At 34.4% G+C, this 18,263-nt stretch overlaps 3 protein-coding genes across 12 annotated transcripts; 1 reads left to right on the top strand and 2 right to left on the bottom strand.

The window, feature by feature from the left end:
- Positions 1 to 886: 886 nt before the first annotated feature.
- Positions 887 to 6,435, top strand: LOC124184209 (NEDD4 family-interacting protein 1). 6 transcript variants are annotated; one of them, XM_046573644.1, is made up of 7 exons: positions 894 to 1,158; positions 1,400 to 1,584; positions 1,726 to 1,890; positions 2,719 to 2,868; positions 2,931 to 3,072; positions 3,385 to 3,570; positions 3,784 to 6,435. In XM_046573644.1, exons 2-7 carry the CDS (start codon positions 1,558 to 1,560, stop codon positions 3,885 to 3,887), a joined length of 774 nt encoding a protein of 257 aa, XP_046429600.1. In that variant the 5' UTR covers positions 894 to 1,158; positions 1,400 to 1,557; the 3' UTR covers positions 3,888 to 6,435. The 6 variants fall into 6 exon arrangements, with proteins under 6 accessions (XP_046429603.1, XP_046429601.1, XP_046429600.1 ...); XM_046573643.1 differs by having other exon boundaries at positions 1,296 to 1,584; XM_046573645.1 differs by having other exon boundaries at positions 890 to 1,584; positions 1,729 to 1,890.
- On the bottom strand, positions 4,183 to 10,094 carry LOC124184206 (pelle-like serine/threonine-protein kinase pik-1). 2 transcript variants are annotated; one of them, XM_046573631.1, is made up of 5 exons: positions 9,347 to 10,094; positions 8,690 to 8,832; positions 7,877 to 8,497; positions 7,224 to 7,663; positions 4,183 to 6,871 (listed from the first exon to the last, which is right to left on the bottom strand). In XM_046573631.1, exons 2-5 carry the CDS (start codon positions 8,799 to 8,801, stop codon positions 6,530 to 6,532), a joined length of 1,515 nt encoding a protein of 504 aa, XP_046429587.1. In that variant the 5' UTR covers positions 8,802 to 8,832; positions 9,347 to 10,094; the 3' UTR covers positions 4,183 to 6,529. The 2 variants fall into 2 exon arrangements, with proteins under 2 accessions (XP_046429587.1, XP_046429588.1); XM_046573632.1 differs by lacking the exon at positions 9,347 to 10,094 and adding an exon at positions 9,151 to 9,338.
- A 209-nt stretch (positions 10,095 to 10,303) lies between these two features.
- LOC124184201 (ATP-binding cassette sub-family B member 6) lies at positions 10,304 to 18,116 on the bottom strand. Of its 4 annotated transcripts, XM_046573620.1 has the most exons (13): positions 17,964 to 18,111; positions 17,469 to 17,627; positions 15,163 to 15,571; positions 14,676 to 14,875; positions 14,105 to 14,267; positions 13,170 to 13,381; positions 12,805 to 12,951; positions 12,494 to 12,717; positions 12,023 to 12,303; positions 11,765 to 11,865; positions 11,335 to 11,678; positions 11,013 to 11,170; positions 10,304 to 10,833 (listed from the first exon to the last, which is right to left on the bottom strand). In XM_046573620.1, the coding sequence occupies exons 3-13, from the start codon at positions 15,469 to 15,471 to the stop codon at positions 10,441 to 10,443; spliced, it is 2,532 nt and encodes an 843-aa protein (XP_046429576.1). In that variant the 5' UTR covers positions 15,472 to 15,571; positions 17,469 to 17,627; positions 17,964 to 18,111; the 3' UTR covers positions 10,304 to 10,440. The 4 variants fall into 4 exon arrangements, with proteins under 4 accessions (XP_046429576.1, XP_046429575.1, XP_046429578.1 ...); XM_046573619.1 differs by lacking the exon at positions 17,469 to 17,627 and having other exon boundaries at positions 17,964 to 18,116; XM_046573622.1 differs by lacking the exon at positions 17,469 to 17,627 and having other exon boundaries at positions 15,163 to 15,517.
- Positions 18,117 to 18,263: the final 147 nt, after the last annotated feature.

The following is an 18,263-nucleotide window of genomic DNA, read 5'->3' as shown; positions in this document are numbered from 1 at the left end:
ACATTGTTATAATGGTGTAAGAGGTCAAAATAATAAATACGGATTGATAAATGGAGGACAACTTCCGGCTGCGCTCATTTCTCATATTTCCCGTCGAGTCAGCCACTGGGCTTGTTCCGTTATGGCTCTGCTTTTCTTGTGATTGTGATTGGTCTAAAGTAAGCCGAAAGGTTACTCAGCGACAGCTGAATGGAGCTAGCTCGAACAGGATTAAAAGGTACAATCGAACAGACCTATTGATCATATGGTGCGACTGAGAAAATTGCTAGTTATTTTTATTGTTTATAGTAATTAATTATATGAAGGCAGATGATGCATTCGTAGTTATCATAGCTTTAAGTGCTAGTTGAACTTTGATTTAAATTCATCACTTTACGTATGTATGTATTAAAATCAACTCTGTCGATAAGTTACCATTCGATCTTAAAAGTATGCTACGAACACCGTTTCGGTAGGTATGATAGGACTAATCTGCTGCATTGGTAAGTACGAGAAGGTCAAGACCACAATTTCTTCATGGAAACTTCTCGAAATGAAGAAGCTAAACGACCTACTTGATTGACCAAAATTTGAAATCATTCGTTAAATGAGAATATATAAAGCAATCGCTGTCGCTAATTGAACAATATCTGCTAATTGACAGCGTTTAACCTTATCCATCGACGGTCGGTAACGATGTAAGCTAGTGAAAGTACAACCGGTAGCTGAGTGAATATGAACAAACATTACGCGAATCATTTTCAAGAATGTTAAAGTAAATCAATGATCTAGTATGAAAAAACGTTCACCCACCAGTTCAATATTCATCTGTTACACAAAAGTTTATTCTCCCAGTATTCTTTTTCTACATCTGCTCAAACTGACAATTATTTAAATATCGGCGGGTTCGGCTTCATGGGCGTTGACTGAGAGGTGGCAGTCGAAACCTCGTTGCGTGTGACCGCATGTATTATTGTATGTGTACACCATTACGATCACTGTCAACTTTCGTTTGTCGTGGAATATTCCAGTATCGCGAGTTTAGAAATTTGCGTGAAATTTTGCTGTATACCGTCAATGGTGATTATACCAATCTTGGAGTAAACCCGTTGTCATTCAACGTAGTATCATAAGTGACAGTAACCAACTTTAAGAATATTTACAATTAGATTGATTCAGGTATGCATACACAATGAATCATATGACACATTATACAATCTGACTGGTAGCGAATTACCTAGCTCCCATCCTGGGAATGAAATTCTGTTATCACGCTAAACGAGTCATACGTGAAAAAAAACCACTGTCCACCGTAGGCAAGTCCGTGCCTTGAGCCTAGATTCGTTCCTAGACTCGTTGTGAAAGCGCCGGCGTGGATTTAGCATTTTTGGACCAATTACCGGAGAAGCAATTTTTGCAGCTGTCAGCCATCGATTGTATGAAGTACTACTACTGTTACTACTACTACTACTGCTGCCGTTGCGAACCCGAATAACATATCGTCTTGGCACGTTCGACGTTTCATTGAGCAATCGAGAAAATAAATTTGAAAACATCAGTGCGTGATTCCGCGCGGGGATGGATAACAACATTCATTACAACATGGTAAATTAAGTGGCGTTTTCGCATGTTGCTAATATTTCACTTCCACATCATATATGCACAGGATATTCACACTTTCTTCTTCATACGTAGCCGTTTAGACACTTCCATATTATTAAACCCAATTCAATATAATGTTTTCAGCAGCCGCAGGCCACAAATGACTCTTCTGCTGTTTCATCAGTCCCAAGCGAAGTACCTGCACTTACAGTAGCTCTACCAGCAATCCAAGTACACCCCCATAACAACAGTATTAATCGGACTAGTGTAGTGCCTGTAGGTCAAGCTGCACCTTCCACTCCAGTCATGGTAAATAATCATCATTTCTTTGCTTTTGTGTGGGGAAACAGTTTGTAGTGGTATTCTGCTGTTTGTGAAACTGCCGTCATTCGCGCTTCAAGTTTGACGACATGAGGATTCTTGCTCCCTGTATTAAATGCCTTTAGTAATTTCATATTTACAGGGCATCTAATGACTGGAGAGCTGAAATGTATTGCAGTGTTGAATTCTATGGAATGTAAATTTCTTGTCATACCTTTTTTCAGGGTCAGTATAACGAATGTCTTATGGTAAATCATCTAAAACACATTGCTGTAATTTTTACGCCAATTTAATTGCTGAATGCTAGTTCTCAGTAGAACATATTTGAAATGATGACATGTAATATTAAGTCATGCTGCAAATTCGATAATTTCAGTAACAAGTGTGTATTGTAACATTTATTATACTGTGCTTAATGAAGTTAAATTGTACCTGATAGGCTGATAATGTGGTATTCCCACACATACATGCAGACAGATATCTCAATCCTGAGTAATACCAATGTTTTGCAACTTTGGTATTACTCACATCCGGAAATGTTGAAAAACTAGGAATTTTTCCTTTATTGGAAACTCTTAGGGAATTTTATCGAAGTAACTGAAGTTATAACTTGTCTTTCTCTTGGACATGAAATATTAAATTTTATTGTTTCTATTTAGAATGAGTCTAGATCCATGCACACGTTGTAAGTGAAGCAGCAGAAATATATTTGCTTTGTCCTATATATTGGCAAAAAAGCTTTCTCAGTTGGAATAGAAAAAATATTGGTTATTGTGATAATCTTGGGTACTGAATATTATAATATAAATCTTATAGATGAGCGTTGACGAAATACCACCGCCAAAGCCAGATTTCTCTGCACCACCGCCATATGAAGTCGCCACCAAATTACCAAGCTATGAAGAAGTACAGCGGGAAAAGACTATGCAGGGTGAGACCACGCCACATCCTCGCCCACAAATAGTGGTTGGTTGAGTATATATTTCTTTGCCAGTTTCTTCAATTCTTCGATACGAAGTCAAAGTTAGTTTGGACAATTATTTCAGTCAGGAAGCATGAGACCACCACAACAACCACGGGTGTTTCTAGCTCTGGACACAGAAGCAGCAGAAGGTGACTCGGAAAGTGGTTTGCTTGGCACAGACTTTATGTTCTTCACAGCTTTCATGGGTAAGAAAATTATGCTTTGTCTGATCAGTGTTATTTTCACTAGTGACAACATTCTTCACAGCATGTTCGTATATTTCAATCATTGGATATTTCAGTTTAAGTCAATTTACCTTGTGATGTTATTCAATTTTACCTTCTGAAATTTTTAGAATAAGTCAAGTTCACTTAACTATGAGGACAGTAACCCATATTAAAACTTGAGGTATCGAATATTGTGTTCTTTTCTTTCTAAATAATCATGTTTCTTACATGTTTAAATATGCTTGATAAGGATTAAATCACTCAATTTTGGGTGAAACAATTTTCTTACAGTTGCATTCCTTTTCAACTGGATTGGATTCCTGTTGATGATGTGTTTTTGTCACACAATCGCTTCTCGGTATGGAGCATTGTCTGGATTCGGCCTGTCACTGGCGAAATGGACACTTATTGTTAAACATTCCACTGATTTAGCTTCACGTGAAAACTCATGGTTATGGTGGCTAATCATGGCATTCGGTATGTAACGTATTACTCATATTAATTATTAGATTAAACCGGCGCACACAAAGCTTGTATTGGTACCTAACAGAAAAAAACAAATCTTTCGTATTGAGAAACTGGGACTATTTTATGATTGTCACAGTGCTTACAAACAAAATCTTTGAGAAAATAAAACTTTGAGGTAAAAATTTCTTACTACCCTAATTGTTGTTGTTGTTGATATTGCAGGAGTCTTAATCTGTGTACGTGCCATTATTCAATATCTGAATATTAAACGAGGATGGAGACTTTTGTCAGGCAGTGCTCAGGAGCGTTTACTATTTTTTTATTGATATTTCACACGTCTGCACCGCAGTTTACCTGATTTTTGGAGATTGTAATTGTATGAAAGAAAATCTACTCTCATAAAATTTTAGATTATCTAATCTACATCATGTGTAGATCGTTGAATGATTGTAAATGTAATAAATAGGAAAGTCAGTCTATAAAGATTATGCTACACTTCATCAGCGTTATAATGGAACAAAAAATAAACACGAAGATAAAAAACTGTGGCATCCGTTGGAATTGCAATAAGTGATTTTTAATTTTGAACCGAAAACAGGTAAATACATTTTTATTGCGCAAACAAAGTAAAAGGTAGATTGATTTATAATTCAAAGTTACAAATGAACGTAGTTTCTTGCGTTCTAATGTCATTCAAACATCAATAAAAATACCAACATATTGAGGCGCAGTACTATCTACAGTAATTATTCGAGTAACAAGTAACAATTGAGTTTCAATACATTATCAGATATGTGGCCCTTTGCTTTTGGTGCATTAACCCCGCCTAAAGTTGTGAGAAATTCACCTATTCGTGTGTATAAATATTGAATTATAATTGTGAGTACGATATCTTTTATAGCGTTAACGTACGCTTTTAGATACTAATCCATGTACACAAAAATTGGAATGTGGATATCCTAAATTGCTTGTGCACACATGATAACTGATTTATATAAATATAAATATATTATACAAAATCCTTAGGCTTAAGCGAATGATATAATATATGTATTATATTATTACTATTATTATTATTAGTAATGTTAATGATGTATTGTGCAATTCGATATGTTATATTTTAGTTTGTTGAAAACGAATCTAATTGTTGTATACTTACAGCGTATACGTTGTCTAAGAAAAGCTGGCTACGTGCATACAATTGTATATTTTAAACAACCAACAAAGATGATTAGACATTTGGCTACTCCTGTGGTATATTATTATACATATATTATTATACAGCGTGTAAAATAGTTTAACTCATTCAATGTGTTTCCCTATGTATTACATGTATACGTGCAGGCTGAGCTTACTGTTAGTACATATCGTACTCTGCACCTTAGATTTCTACAAAAACGAGAAGCATAAACTAATTACAAATAGAAGAAAATACAAAATATAGTGCTAAATGATTAACTGTTTACACGTTCGGTTGTTTTTACAAATCAAAAATAGGTGGGCTTTAAGCTATTCAAATTTCACGTGTAACTACGTATTCATAAATAATAATTATTAATTATCGCATAAGATGTGAAAAGAGAAGAAACAGAAAGAATATTGTATGGATGTAAAAAATATATTATTTGTAGCGGGTCTTACGATGTATTTCAAAATGTTCACTGTATTGTGACCTTGGACGGGAGTTCTGTCCAGCTAACAGCGCTCATAGTAACGGTCAACACCGGATAATTATGCAGGATCTCATATAGGTCAATGTGACTTGATTGAAGATATATGCACTGTGAATGGACACAAGGTCACGGATGATCCCACTATCTGGCTCTGCAAGATTAAATAAGTACGGGTCCCTCTACTTGTCATGGCAACAGCTGAGTGTCAATGTATGTATAACACTGTTCCCATTACCTAGTTTGGATTATCGGATAAAATGAAATCGAGTCTTTCCTAGTATCAAAATTACATATTTGTTATTACCAAAGATGTTCATCTATCCGGTGATTGGTGTATAAAAAATTCACTTGCGTTGACACTGTTACGATGAGCATTCGTGTATACGTGACAGTGTGGATAATTGAGATTGAAATTTTTGTACGTTGTTCCTCTTTACTTTTTGCTGTATATAATGAAAACACATTAACATAACTCGTATATTAAAACATTGTTGGAAAGTCAACTGAAAACAACAGGCAATATTGTGTATTCTAACAAACTTCAACGTACCTTTACTGGCCTTTTTTTCCAGACTTTCAATAGTAACAAGCTGCTTCTTTTTCAGCTTTTTATAAAATATTTTTACAATCTTCTATTCGATATGGCAGTGAAGATTCAAATTAAATGTAATTACAGTGAAGTAGAATAGTAGTGTTAGTCGTTTTGCCAGTCCGGACCTGTATTTTCAACTTTTGTGTAACGATATCAGCTTGATGATTTTCCATAGTTCTTCAAGTATCGATGACATTTATATTTATAAAATCAAGATATTTATCAGTACCAGAATTTAGTTTGTCATGAAACTGTGCAGTTTTTCCTGAGTATTTTTATTTTAGTTGAATTAATACATACATCTTGAAACAAAATCATACACAATCGGTGTTACAATACACTTAGTTGAAATTTACCTTGTCGATCTGGTTAAGTTCACTGTGAATTCTCGTGAGTTTCATATTTTTTTCTTCGTAACCTAGGAACGTTAGCAACTTGGTAGCAAAACAATTGGTATATTTAGTTACATCTTGAGAGTCTCGTCTGAATTCTGGTTAAAAAATTTGACGTGCCTTGCTAATTTATTGCCCTTATATAAAGTTCTCATAGTAAGAGACACTTTTAAATCGTCAGTCACGTTTGTTATAGTTGGTTATTACTTTCAAACTCCAGCATACAGGAAAAAATCCTATTCTGCGTTATCAACAGCTTTCGTAGGGTCAGTAAATGAAATACAGGACTCGTTTTCGTGCTTTGGGAACCATTATAATCTTTCAAGCTTGCGGTGAACATCAACCATTTGCGGCCGATCTTTAGGCAACGTGTTTGTGCACCATTTTCCTAAAACTATTAGATTGTCGAAAACTTTATCTTTTTCTGTACCAGCTGTACTGTCTTTTAATAGAGGTATATCCTTTTCTTCGAAACTGTCCACATAAGCTTTTAGGAATTTATGTTCTGGTCTTGCGTTACTGTATGCTCCTAATCCAGTAGCTAATTCTAATAATACAATACCATAGCTATAAGTATCAACTTTTGTTGACAAATTCCTATCGCGCAAAAATTCGTCAGGCAAATATGGTCTGGTTCCTTGCACTCGGCTTACCTGTAAAACAATGACAATTGTATATTAGTGAATTGGTTAAACTTAGTCGAACAAATGGGGGCAATTCTTTGTAATACTGTATTTTATCATATTTGTGTTCAATTATGTATTTAGTGGGCTGGATTTTTACAAAGTAGTTTATTATTTCGAAATGTCTATTTACATCAGGTAAATGATCGAATCAAGCACAAGTATCAAACTCACTCTGGTGTACATATATATATATAGGCAGTACAAGAATACAGGTTTTGACAAAAAAAAAATGTCACCCCAAGACCTTTTTCACTATTTTACTTGAGGTTAATGACGATTGTATCGCTATGATTACACATCTATTCAACTAGAAATTTACCTTCATGTAATCCTGTTCAGGTCCATCTCTAGCTAATCCAAAATCACCAATTTTCGGCTCAAAATTTTTATCTAACAAAATGTTGGCACTTTTTATGTCTCCATGGATGAGTGGCTTGTGGCCAATAGTATGCAGGTATTGTAAGCCTCCAGCTGTACCCGTGGCTATATTATGTCGTTGCAACCAATTTAGGGGTTGGGATCCTTGTCTCAAGGAAAGTTTATCTTCTAATGATCCATTTGGCATGAGTTGATATACTAGGCATGGGGCTTCTCCGCCTATGCTGTGACCATACAGTGGCAGGATATTGTCATGTCTCCGGGCATACAAAATTTTCAATTCTCTTAAAGACTGTTCTACCTGGATCAAGTAGCTTTCCTTCGAATCAGAACCTCGTTGTTCTATTTTTTTAATGGCTACCGGGGTGCCTTTCCATATACCTAGATTTGAGAAGTGTTAAAGTCAGTACCAGTTGACAAATTAGTTACATGATTGATTTTTAAAACTTTTTTGTAAGTTCCTTCGTAAATTGATTTGAATCCTATGTATACGAATTTATTTTCTAGTAAAATTTTCAACTGTCCAGAGATCATTCACCTAAGAATTATTTGTTTTGAATTGAATTATGTATGCATAACACGGTACACACTGACCTTTAAAAACTGTTCCAAAACCTCCTCTTCCCAGTATGTTGTGTTTGCTCCAATTATGCGTAGCTTTTGCTAATTCATCATAAGATGGTTGAGGTAGGTCGGTATCAATAAGTGATATCTTCAATTGATTATTATTTTTAGAACCATCCACTATAGGTCTTGGAACTGGAGCAAGATTTTGATTTACACCAGTTGGTACAAGCATATTATCCGAATTGCTTGGATCTAGATCATTCGGCAGTGGGAATTTGTCTAACATTTTTGCCACTCTTTCGTACATTGTTTGATAAATACAAAGCTTCTGCACATCGCTTGAAGCTGGTTGAATGTGATTGAAATTGTTAGTTCCTATTTTCAGATCTTTTGAATGTTCGTCAGCTACATGGCAATTCAATAATTGTGCTGAAGGCCTTTTCCGGTTGGTGATAAGCTTGCTGTACTTGGGATTGACGAAATTTTTCAGAAGTAGCATTGCCTGATGGTGTTGCATCTTATATAATAAAAGGAACAGTTCCTGTACTGTATGATTGAAAGTAGACCACATTTTCAAAAGCTTATCTGTCGGATTTTCGTTCTTTTTTAAACATTGAACAGTAGATACATCAAATTTCATCCATTTACCTAAAGAAAGACGAATATTGTTTTTCACTATTCACTCTAACTTATAGTACCACATGGTATCAAGTTCAGCCGTTCGGTTCTATCTTAAATCGAGTCTAAATTTATTGATACGCTGCTTCCGACTGTTAATAAAAAATTAGCCAAACCTGACTTGGTCCTGATTTATAGCAAATTTATGGGTAAAAACGTTACCTGCTAGCTCTTCCCATTCATTGTTCTGATTGAGAATTCTGCATAATTCTTCTCTTTCAAGCCAAGGCAAATCATCGATATAAAGATTAGTCTGTCCATGCTGCACAGCCATTTCAGGATAGTCGATGACAAAGCCAAAAGCACTAGATCATGATGAAAATTACATTGAATTAAAATGTGAGGGATTGTATTTGGATTGAGAAACTATCCATCTTTGTAACAACAAGTTGCCAGTGGGCAATTATTGGAATTTGGAGGCCTTATGTACTGTTAATGCCATGAGCAATATCTGGTGCCAGTTTCTATTGTTTACAAACAATAACATGGCAAGTGTAACAAGGTAAAAGATGGTTGTGTTGGGTTAGTTGCGTTGATTACGTAGGCGAACATGACGATGAACTGCGAATAATCTCAACAAAGTGTCACAAGAATCAAATAAAAGTGTTTTGCGAGTTAATTACCCTAGAAATAGTCAGATAGGTTAGAAGTTCGCGCGACAGACTGGATTTCGTTATATGGTTAAATGTTTGAAAATAAATTTAATTTTATATTGCGTGTTGAAAATTTCACTAATATCTGATATTATATCTTGCATACTAATCTAATAGAATTAACGAAATAATCCTGGTTTACTCTCACGTCAAAACATATTTTTACCTTCCAATTACACACTAGACGTTGACTGAAGACTGTTAGTTGTGACGTCACGCATAACAGGTTGCTATACAAATGTCGAACGTCTTCAGTCTCCAAAAACCCCGACCTTTGCAACTAGCAAGTCGCAGCCTGATTGGCTGGTTTCCAGGCAAGCGGGGATGATGAAGTCACTGGTTCTTTCCCATAATTTCCACAGTGCTATTTTTAGACTTGAGGAAATAGACGACCGCGTGAAAAACTGCACCCTGCAGAGATCATCCGACCGGTAACTACGCTGTGCATGCATGCATAAGTATTAGAGTTCAGTGAAACTCTATCAACTGTACAGACGACTGTGTGACGAAAGAAACCGAAAACAATGCATTTAAAACAGAAGTCAGTTTTTTTTAATGACTTACATAAATATTCCAAACTTGGATCACATTAAGATTGTCGTGAAATCGCTGCTTACATATTGTCAGCTTGCTTGGCAACTTCATAAAAATCTATTCAAACCAAGGCTTGTATGTATCAAAGCTGAAGAATAAGGGGAGATCATCTAGTGATCTACAGAACATATTTCATCACAAAATCACCATTTAACTTTGAATTCAAATCAGTTCTGAAAGGCTTTTTAAGAAATGAATATCACGAACAAATATCACTTTCCTCTAATAGGATTTAGCTAACTTAAGAGCGCATTAGAAACAGATTTTGGAAAGTGGAAGATAAAAATCGTACTTTGTTGTGCTACCATAAGCCATAAGTATTCCTTTTCGTCATCGATTCTCATTCAATCTGCCAAATAAAAGTTCTCTAACAAAAGATCTACACGTGGATAATTTTTTGACACAAAATTTTAACCCGAACAAAACTTTTGTCATTAACGGGAAATATTGTACAAACATATGTAGACAAATGTTTTATGTATATCTCAAGGTGACAGAAAATACAATCTACAAATGAGAAATTAGAAAGTGTTTCTTGAGTATACTATATTAAGCTCTAAGATAAATACGTATACATAGGCATGACATAATTATCTACTTGTACAAATATACACATAGTACATGTACATGCGTACAAGTTATGTCATCAATTTTGATCTATTGGATCTAGGATGCCTTTTTATTATCGTCATCTATATCAACATTTTCTACAGCAACTTCACCGTTCTGATTGTTTTGTAGTTGCGCTTGCCACATGTTGTGATACACTCCGCCGTACGAAATTAATTCGTTGTGTTTACCCCTTTCAATGATTTCCCCATCTTTCAAAACTAAAATTTCGTCTGCATGAATTATAGTTGATAATCTATGAGCAATTATAATGGTTGTACGATTTGCACAGACGCGATTTAATGCTGCTTGAATTGTACGCTCTGTCTGTGTGTCCAAAGCACTGGTAGCTTCATCGAGGAGAACAATCGTAGGTGATTTTAAAATTGTTCGAGCAATTGCAACACGTTGTTTTTCACCGCCACTCAATCGCAATCCTCTCTCGCCAACCTGTGTCGAAATAAAAAATACCCATTGGTCTTACAGCAAAGCCTGAGATTTTTAACGAATATTTTAAGGAAAATTTTTCAGATGGCGAAACATTCTACAGAAATGTTGTTAAAAAGTCAAAAGATTTTATACAAAGACATTTTCTGTAATGTTGATAACAATCATTAAAGTAAGCAAACCATTGTTTCGTATGCATCAGGGAAACTTAGAATTCTTTCATGAATATCTGCATTCTTAGCTGCTGCAATGACATCAGCTTCTGGTGCTTCAATTTTTCCATACTGAATGTTATACTTGATAGTGTTATTGAACAATACAGTGTCCTGCGGCACAACACCTAAATAGAAAAATACGCCAATCAGATTACAGACCCAAAATCTTATAATCAATGTATTACAATAATTGTATTAACATAAGTATAATTTTGGAAATTTGTAATGTCACGACAATTCCATGAAGGTTTGTAATTCAAATGTCGTCTCAATTGTCTGAAATAGTTACCTATGGCACTTCTCAATGTATCTTGTCGAACAGTTTTGACATTTTGTCCATCAACTATAACAGCTCCTTGTTCTACATCATAGAATCTGAACAGTAATCGCATAATTGTTGATTTTCCTGCTCCAGATGGTCCAACGAATGCTATGGTTTTACCAGGTGGAGCTACAAAGCTTATATTTCGTAGAACAACCCTTTCAGGTGTATATCCGAATGACACGTTTGAAAATTCCACTCCGCCTCGCTTAATAACCAAAGGTCCAGCACCGGGCGCATCAATGATCTCTTGTTCTTCTCTCAGAAGTTCAAACATATTTTCCATGTCTACAAAGTTCTTTTGAATTGCTCTGCAATTAAAATATTTGAATCAGTTCACAAATTTCAACAGCTATATTCAGTGATCCTAAAATTTTTTTCGTATTCAAAATCTTACCGATAGTAGGTACCGAACCAATTCAAAGGAACATACAATTGTATAATGTAACTAGCAAAGAGCACGTAATCACCAATAGTCAATCCGTCATTAGTAACAACCTATAATAAATCGAGCGTGGATGAATATAGCTAGAAACTTTGGTAAATAATAGTGACCCATTAATAAGATTAATAATATTAATAAGTGAAAAAGTTTAATAATAGGTAATTTGAGTAAGATACAAATTCGTATTTGGAGAGAAGTGAAAACAATTACCATGTGCAAACAGAGTAAGGAACCTGCGAGTAAGCCACCGCAGATAATAACGTTCTGCATTGTGTTCAAAATGTTTAAAGTTATCATGGACTTCCATTCTTCAGTTTGAAATTTCAAGATAGCTTCTCTGTAGCTCTTTACTTCGTAAGATTCTGCACCATAATATTTGACAGTTTCAAAATTCAACAAACTGTCGACACTGCGCGCCTTCTGAGCATTATCAGCAAGGTTCATTCGACGTTGAAACTTTGTTCGCCATTCCGTCACACCAATGGTTGCAGCTGAAATTTTTATGAATGTCATTAATAGTTGTAACTTGTTATGTACCTTCGATTGCCACAGCATAATATTTACATAGGTGTGATGTGACAGAAATCTAGGGAACTACTTATGAAGGGATTAATATGATAATCCAGAAAATCTAAAGTGAAACGTGAATCGAAAGGTATGTGGAACTGACTGTTAACTTACCAATATATAACGTCATAGTTACAAAAACAATTATACCGAACCACTTATTAAATGTGCTTATGAAAAATACAATAGCTATTACAATATCAACAATAGTCGGTACAATTGAAAAAAGAATGTAGTTCAATAGGTTGTTAATAGAATCTGTTCCACGATCCATAATTCTTAAAACTTCTCCAGTTTTTCTACCCAAATGCCAACGTAAGCTCAAGCTGTGCAAATGTCTGTAATCAGAAATTATGTGTTCAATAAAAGTATGCAGTTTATTCAAACGAGTTATAGAAAAATTATATTAAAAAAATCAAGGTTACCTGAATAATTCGACCTCAACTTCACGGGTCGTATACTGTTGAATTTGGATCCATAAAAATGATCTGAGATTATTCAACAAACCCATGCCTCCAGTACCACCGCCTTGTAAGAACTTGAATCCAACATATATGAGTACCAAATCCCATCTAAAAATGAATGAAAATTTTTGATACTATATATAATTTGTGACTGAAGCCTTTTCGAAGTATGGAAATAGATGTACCTGATTTAAAGAGACATTAGCTACATTCACGTAATTATTCACATAACAATTGACCGGTACTTTTCATCAGTTTCCATTTTTATACGGCTTGTTGGCGAACGAGAAAATCAATACCGCATAAGATTGCTCTAGAACACTGACCTGAATGTAACTGGTTCTTCCGCAACACTGTCTACAATTTTTTTGTTGTATATTGGAACATACAAGTTGACCACTCGACCAGAGGCAAGCAAAATAAAACAAAACAACACCCTGAATTGTAGAAGAATATCTGTTTTTGGCCACAGAAACGGAGCAAGTGTTTTGATCTTGTGCCATGCATTTTTCCATGTCGACGAGTTGTCATCTAAGCGCTGCAAAGGTATGTCAATTTTATGGATGTTCGTGACAAGAGGGACAATAAATTGATAGAAACATTGCTGCTATTTGCTATACATGTTGTAATTTGATATACAACATGTATTATTTTCAGTGATTACACACTTAATGCTAAACTTGGTGCCATAAGTATTAATTTTTTTTTGTCATAAAAATCAACAAGTTTCAATAATGGAATTCTTGCTGGGATAAAACAAGTGGCATGGTCAATTTTTCTGCAAATTAGATATTTCATATCTTTGGCGTGTGCTACAGATCTGGCAATATGTTTAGTATAAATTGAACTGTATGTTGCTTCTATAAAAGGTTTGCTAAGACTACAGAACAAATCATCCGACAAGAATAACACACACGTTTATTATAATATAATAAATATACGGTTAATATAATTGTAAATCTGTGAAATGTGATTACAGAGGTGGATATGAGATATACTGAAGTATTAGAAATATGTTATAAAAAATGAATATCTGACATTACTGGCATGTCACACTAATACTTCAGATTTAGATTTTTCTTTGAAAACAATGTTCAACGATAGATACAGTACAAGAAAAAAAGCATATCTTGTTACATTTTAATCTTTTCACACACAGTATGAGAGTTAAGAACATCTAATCCACCATCTTTTACAAAGCTATTGATAGTGACAATAATACTTGCCGATGACAAAGATCTTGCATATTTGAATAACTTACATTTTGGCGGAATCTTGGTCGTACATTTGCATTGTCATTGATTGTGCGATAATCATTTTGAACCATATCAGTTATTCCTGGAGCTTTCAGTCCCAATGCAAAAATTACCAAGCTAGTGACGTACCGTAATACAAATAGAGACATTTCTATTTGGTCAGTCAACCTGCAAATAAAATGATGTGATCACACCTTGGTACACATTAATGTGTCGATTTATGTATATTTTTCATTGTAATTATATTGCCAGTAACCCTTGATATTATATTTTTATAAAAGACCAACTAACGATAAGATGTGTTTAATGAAATTTCGTGATAAAATAAACTGTGTAACATTAGATTCATCATTTTTCTATATCTATAGTAATTAAAAAGATATCAGTGTTTTCATTCAAACACCTCACTCTGTACGAACTGACTAATAAAAAAAGTGCATGGCATTGTCCCAATAATATGTTAGAATAATGCAACGAGTAAACAAAACCAAAGATGCAAGATAAATCCAATGACATTATGGGACAACGAATTAAAGTAGAACTTTGACATGTTCAGCAGCATGTACGAATACTTACGAATTCAAGTGGAACCACCATTCCAGCCTACCAATATTTATGAAGACTAAGTTCTCCGATACGAAAGCTAGAGTCCAGAATCCTAGTAGTACCAATCCATGACCTCGAGTTGGAACACTGGGTAATAATTTGTAGCGCTCGACTCTCAGGATATGAACTGAATATGGATAAATTACGACGGTCAGAACTGTGGATAATATCTGAAACATGTATGGCAGTCGAATTTAACAAGTATCCACATTACAAACTAAAGATTGAAATTTCAAATACTGAATGTACTGCTTATCTACATAACGGTATAAATTAATTTACTTTATTTTTTTCAACACTAAACTGGCACCGATCTCTGGCTTTTTAGATTTTTCATGAATTTATTACGGATTAATATAAAAAATCAGTAAAATCGTTAATGAATTGGTATTGGAGCGATAAAATGACTTGTCCATCATTATTGTGGTAATATTAAATTCAACCATATTATACGTACCATGTATCCATATATTGTTTTATCATCCAATACAGTGGCTTGAAGTATTATTCTAACCACGCTGAGAAACGGTAAGAAGTATAAGGCAAATTTCTGAACATTGTACAATGTACTTTTTCCCAGTAAATTTTCGTTTATTTCTGTCGAATATTTTTTGTACATCCATAATTGAATTGTCCCAAATATCATGAGATACGAAGATATGAAACAGGTGCTGACAGTGTCCATGAAACATTTTGAAGTGCCATGATTTACCCAAATTTCATTGAGGGTAATGTTTGGTGGGCAAAAGGTCATTGTTGCATTCATGATTATATGGAATGTCTTATTTCAGATGATCCAATGCTGTATTTTTCTGTAAATTTTATTCAAATACCAGTGATAACAGTGTGCCTCATTTTGGTGCCATCTGAAAGTTAGAGGAAAAAGTCATAAAAAGAGTATAATTTCGAAAATTTTCAGGTCAGTTGAAAAATTAACGACGGAGCCAGGAATCGGACCTGGTATCTAGAGATGCTTTACCGGAGACTTACTCCACTAGACCACCGAGCCGCCCTGACTATACTGTCATTAATTTGTCTCATCACCTGTATTCGAAATTGTTTTTGTTTTCGTGTGCCTTGAATATATACATATTTGAAATTCGGTGTGTGTGACTTGTTGACATGTGCACATTAGACCTCTGTATGTGGCTATTAATGTGCGTATATCATCGTAAATTACATTATTTTTGCCAATTTAGATATAGACACATTGATAGCCACATACAGATGTCTAATGTGCACATGTCAACAAGTCATACACACAAGTCTGAAATGTGCCTCTCGCGACGAATTTCAAATATGTAACGAAAAAGTCATACTTATAAGAAAAAAATCTCAATTTATTTTGCGTAATTTGGGAACAGAGGTCAGAGTTATCAGTTTATTGATTTGCGATTCTGGATGTTCTTCACTGGAAGTTAGTGAATTGTATTATAATTTTGTAAGCCGACTCCAAGTACAAACTGGTAGGGGTAATAAGATAGAAAGATCAAAAAATCGAAGGACCACAAAATCGAATTTCCAAAGAAATGAAAACTTAATTCATAGAATTTTAGAATGTTGAAATTCAAAGTATGGTAAAGCAAAAGAACAGAAAGGTTAGAATATAGAATATCAAACTGCAGAATCGTCAGAATTCCTCACGATGATATAGACTTGTATGCAGATTCTCGATTTTGCTGATCTATGTTTCAACTTTTATATATTTTCTCTTTCTGTATTTCGATTTTCTATATTTTTAATTTTCTTTACTTTGACTTTCCGGGTTTTTAAATTCGGTGACTAAGATTTTTGAGTCTATGAGAATTAAATTTTTTGTTATTTCTATTAATCGGCTTAAAGATGCTACAATGAAATATTATAATTGCATATAAACGAGGGTGTACAAATAAAATATATTCGACATAAGAAATAGTTTCAAGTTCAAAACTGGTAACAACTTATCAGCCGTTAGTCATATTTTTTTTAGTGATATACTTTACTTAATTTATCAAGGAACTCTTTTTTTTATCCCAAGTAAAAACTATTTTTTGCCAACTACCAAATATTTGTTTGCACATACTTTGAAATTTAAAGATCAAATTTGTCCATATCATTTATGCTACAACAAGTAATTTCATATGATAAGTGATATTACAAATTATGCTATGCCAAATGTCTCCATTTTATCTATATTATCTAATTTGTATAAATTTGAAGACTGTGTGTGATCTGTTTCAAATATAAGTACGGACCTGATAATTTGAAAGATTAAACTTGACTGTAAAATAATACATTGGTAGGCATGATGATTAAGTATTGAAAAGTATTGAAGTTTTCTATAATGAGTTGTTATATCTCTTTATCGTCAGTCATAATAGGATCAGACTGTCAGATAACAGATTGGTCAAATGCTGAATTTGATTCTGACATTTTTAAAATAATTAATTTACAAAGTAGAATTCAAATATATCTATGCGAGAGATGAATATTGTACATTATCGATAGTATATATTGATTTATCAAATCTTAAAAAATATTGAAAAATATTTATGTCATGTAATTCGGGTATTGTGTCATATCGAACTGAGATAAATACAAATCAAAGTATGAATATTTATTTACTGCCTGACCCCTGCTCCGTTCAATTAGATATATTCAACGGATCGTATCATTTCATTTAATTCTGTCCATGTTCGCATACATTCTATAACAAAACCCAGAATAATTCGCTTCGTAATGTACATTCAAACAATCGATAGATATAAGATTAGCGTATCATACTTTACAAGGTAATTATTTTCAAAATAGAAGCAGTCAATAACGTTCTCGGGGGGACGACAAGGTGATAATAATCCACATAGTTTAAGTTAAGCTTTAATCGAAGAGTTGCACATGTAGCACAATCACTGACCACCGATTACGCAACAAGTCAAGACAGGTCTGAAGCGGGCAGTGAATTCAATTGCAGCGATCATGTTAAAAAGAAGATTCAATTATTTTTATTAGGTACAGGTGTAATGACATGTTTCCTTTTAATAGGATTGTCCATACATACCAATATGCGCAAATTCTTAAATATTAACACACCAGTCATGCATGAATACAGCAAGTGTTAATGCTATGCACTTCAGGTGCATGAAACACTCTTTTTCAAAGTTTGTTCAATTTCGCTCTTTGTACATTTATTCACTCATTTTCTTCGCCAACAATTTCTAATAAGACGTTATTTCGGTAGTGCGTAATTGTAAAAATAAAAATACAATGTTGGAAGTTTACCTTTTCACGCACTCACTCACGACACTTCAAATCAACTGTGATCATAGCCTCGCAGTTCGCTCTGAAGCACATTCGAATTGTCATCTTCCTAGCGATCGCACGTAGGCATGTGTCTGTGATAATTCACACGCGTATCGGTCAAGTCAAGATACGCTTCATGTGTAACCTTCAGTTACCTAGTAGTTCTGCGTGTGAAGCCACGTGAAGCTACGAGCGGTAACCGTTCATCGGTTGGTGGGATTTATCGCAGACGACACCGATCGGACTCATTCATTGGTCCGCCATGTTTACCTGCAAATA

The sequence above is a fragment of the Neodiprion fabricii genome, chromosome 6 (genome assembly GCF_021155785.1).
Source record: "Neodiprion fabricii isolate iyNeoFabr1 chromosome 6, iyNeoFabr1.1, whole genome shotgun sequence".
Lineage (NCBI taxonomy): Eukaryota > Metazoa > Arthropoda > Insecta > Hymenoptera > Diprionidae > Neodiprion > Neodiprion fabricii.
The sequence above is the reverse complement of the archived record's forward strand: the minus strand, read 5'-3'. Positions and strand labels throughout refer to the sequence as shown.